General features: G+C 38.9%; 1 protein-coding gene across 1 annotated transcript; it reads right to left on the reverse strand.

Annotated features, from left to right (window-relative positions):
- Positions 1 to 223: 223 nt before the first annotated feature.
- On the reverse strand, positions 224 to 2,269 carry LOC113719313 (beta-D-glucosyl crocetin beta-1,6-glucosyltransferase-like). The gene has a single exon (XM_027244522.2). The coding sequence runs from the start codon at positions 1,832 to 1,834 to the stop codon at positions 452 to 454; it is 1,383 nt and encodes a 460-aa protein (XP_027100323.1). The 5' UTR covers positions 1,835 to 2,269; the 3' UTR covers positions 224 to 451.
- Positions 2,270 to 2,590: the final 321 nt, after the last annotated feature.

Below are 2,590 nucleotides of genomic sequence, written 5' to 3' on the forward strand. Positions count from 1 at the left end.
TAGGGGAGTTTGAGAGTGCAGGGTTTATATTACCACCCATATTACAAAGGGATTGTGAGATCGTTGATCTGAAACTGCCCTACCCAAAAGTTCAGCAATTAAGCACAAGTCATTAAAATATAATGGGGCAAATATCTACAGGATTTAAGAAATTTTTTCTTAATTATTTAGGGATGGTTTGATTATTGATCTGCCATAATGTTTGTAGGATCAATTCTGCGAATTTCACACTGTAACAACCTGTATCAGTAACGCCGATGGCATCAATCGAAATGAATACATATTACAACTGCAGTTTAGCTCCACAGCAATCGGTACGGAGTTTTTAGGGAAAAAAAATGCTGTAATGATAATCCTTGGCTTATACTATCAGCATATGGAAGGTTAATCATTGAATATCTGTCTCAAACATTTTCTATCATATCTATCCATCTCAGATTCAGCAGTTCTGCTACTTGTTCTTGCTGCATAAATCCTTTAGCTTCTTTATTGCTTCATGCAACACTCCTTCTCCTCCTCCTCTCATCTGGTTACTCAACTCTCTAGCTTTTTCTCTCAATAATTCTCCCACTTCATTCTCCAAAGCAACCATTTTTATGGCTTTAGCAACCTCTTCCCTATTTGTCTGCCCGTTTTCACCTCTCAAAATCTCAATACCGACACCAATATCTTCTGCAAGTCTAGCTTGAAGAAACTGGTCATAGAACATGGGCAAAGCTAACAATGGAACCCCAAAATACATGCTTTCTGTCACAGAACCCCATCCACAATGACTCAAGAAACCACCAGTACTTGGATGCTCAAGAATTTTAGCCTGTGGTGCCCATCCATCCACCACTATCCCTCTCTCTTTCACCCTCTCCAGAAACCCTTCGGGTAAAGCTTCTTCTAGGGCAATAGAATCTCCCACAGGAAACCTAAGTACCCATATGAAGTTAGCATTGCTCAGCTCCAACCCATGTGCTATCTCTTCCCTTTCTTCCTTCGACAAGTAGTATTCGCTCCCAAAAGAAAGATAAATCACTGATGATTCATCTTTACCATTCAGAAACTTCATGATATGGGAATTATTCTCCTCCTCCTTGGTATCATCATCTTGAACATTAAGAAGATTTAAAGCTAACACCTTCTTGCCACAGGAGAAAGAAAAGTGATCTATATATTTCCCCTCAATTTCCCTCCAGCTTTTCACCAAAACAAAAGAAGATAGTTCAAAACACTTGGGAGAAAAAGCAGCATCTTCGGGTAAACTTTCTTTGGATTCCTGGGACATAGCTATCATTTTCTTCGTTTCATAATCCCTGTAATAAATTGCTGGAAAAGGGTAAGCCTCATTAGTACCATCGATTCCACAGTTAACGGCATGATAAAAAAAAGACAAGTTTACTGCAGCAACTATTATGAAAAGAACAGAAGGGATATGATTCAGTGCTGCCAGCTCCGATATCCATGACTGGGGAGCATCATAGATTAGCAAATCGGGTTTCAAAGTGCTCAGGATGTTTTGGAAGTTTGCTTTTCCCATATAAAATGCACGCTCGAGGGTTGATTTGAGATGGAGTGGGAGGTTTCTTGTGGTGTGATGCTGGGGAGGGAGTTCAGGCAGATCTGGCAAATCAAGTTGTACTAGTTCTATTGATGAAATCTCATCAAAGGTTTTACTTTTCTTGATGAAATTCAGGTTGATCTCTGTAGAACAAAAGCATATGTGGAAGTTGTTTTCGGAGAGTCTCTTGGATAGCTCTAAGTAGGGAGAGATGTGGCCATGAGCTAGCCATGGGAACATCAAAACTCTAAATCTAGGAGCACTAGATTCACTCATTGTTCCCTCCATGGATGATTGAATGGTTGGGAATCCTAAGGCTTTGTTGGTTCTTTAGATTGGGATGTATGCCTGTAACATAATATTTATATAACCTAATCTATCCTATTTTAGGGGAGAGGGAGGAGGAGTCTAAAAAGACTGTATAAGGAGCTAACACAAAATGGTGGTTTGGCTTCTCTTTTAGATTTTTTTTCACTATAGGTAGGGCTTAAACACTTGATCTATAGAGGGACGAGGTTACTAAAGTCATAAATAAGGTGGTCGTTGAGAAGAAAGAGGGAGAACTACAGAGAGAAAAAGGTAGAGAATTGATTAAAAAGTTGAGAGAAGAAGGTGAAGGAGAATTGCTAGAAGCAGTAGAGAAGCTCAGGTTATTATGCAGCAAGAACAAGTAACAATATCTGGTAGTCAGCTATGATGACTTGGCCTGGTTTGATAAGAACAACTACTCCCTTCTAGAATTTAGTCTTTTTGCTATCAAATTTATTTGTATTCAAGCACGTAAAATTGTTATCAAATGGGCGTCCGTATTGTTTCGAATGCGTGCGTTTTGAATCCTGAATTGTGGTGATCCTGTTACTGAGGAAAACTATACATACCCTATAATTTTTGACGATGCATCATCAACGCTACTATCCGGCAGTTCAACGGATCACAGCAAAAGGAAAACAAAATAATGGCTGAAAGGAATGATCATTTAGATTTCTAACGTGCTTAATTTGCAATGAGAAGTATATTTTCTCCCGTGAATTACGTAAGAAATTA

Source organism: Coffea arabica, chromosome 11e (genome assembly GCF_036785885.1).
Source record: "Coffea arabica cultivar ET-39 chromosome 11e, Coffea Arabica ET-39 HiFi, whole genome shotgun sequence".
Lineage (NCBI taxonomy): Eukaryota > Viridiplantae > Streptophyta > Magnoliopsida > Gentianales > Rubiaceae > Coffea > Coffea arabica.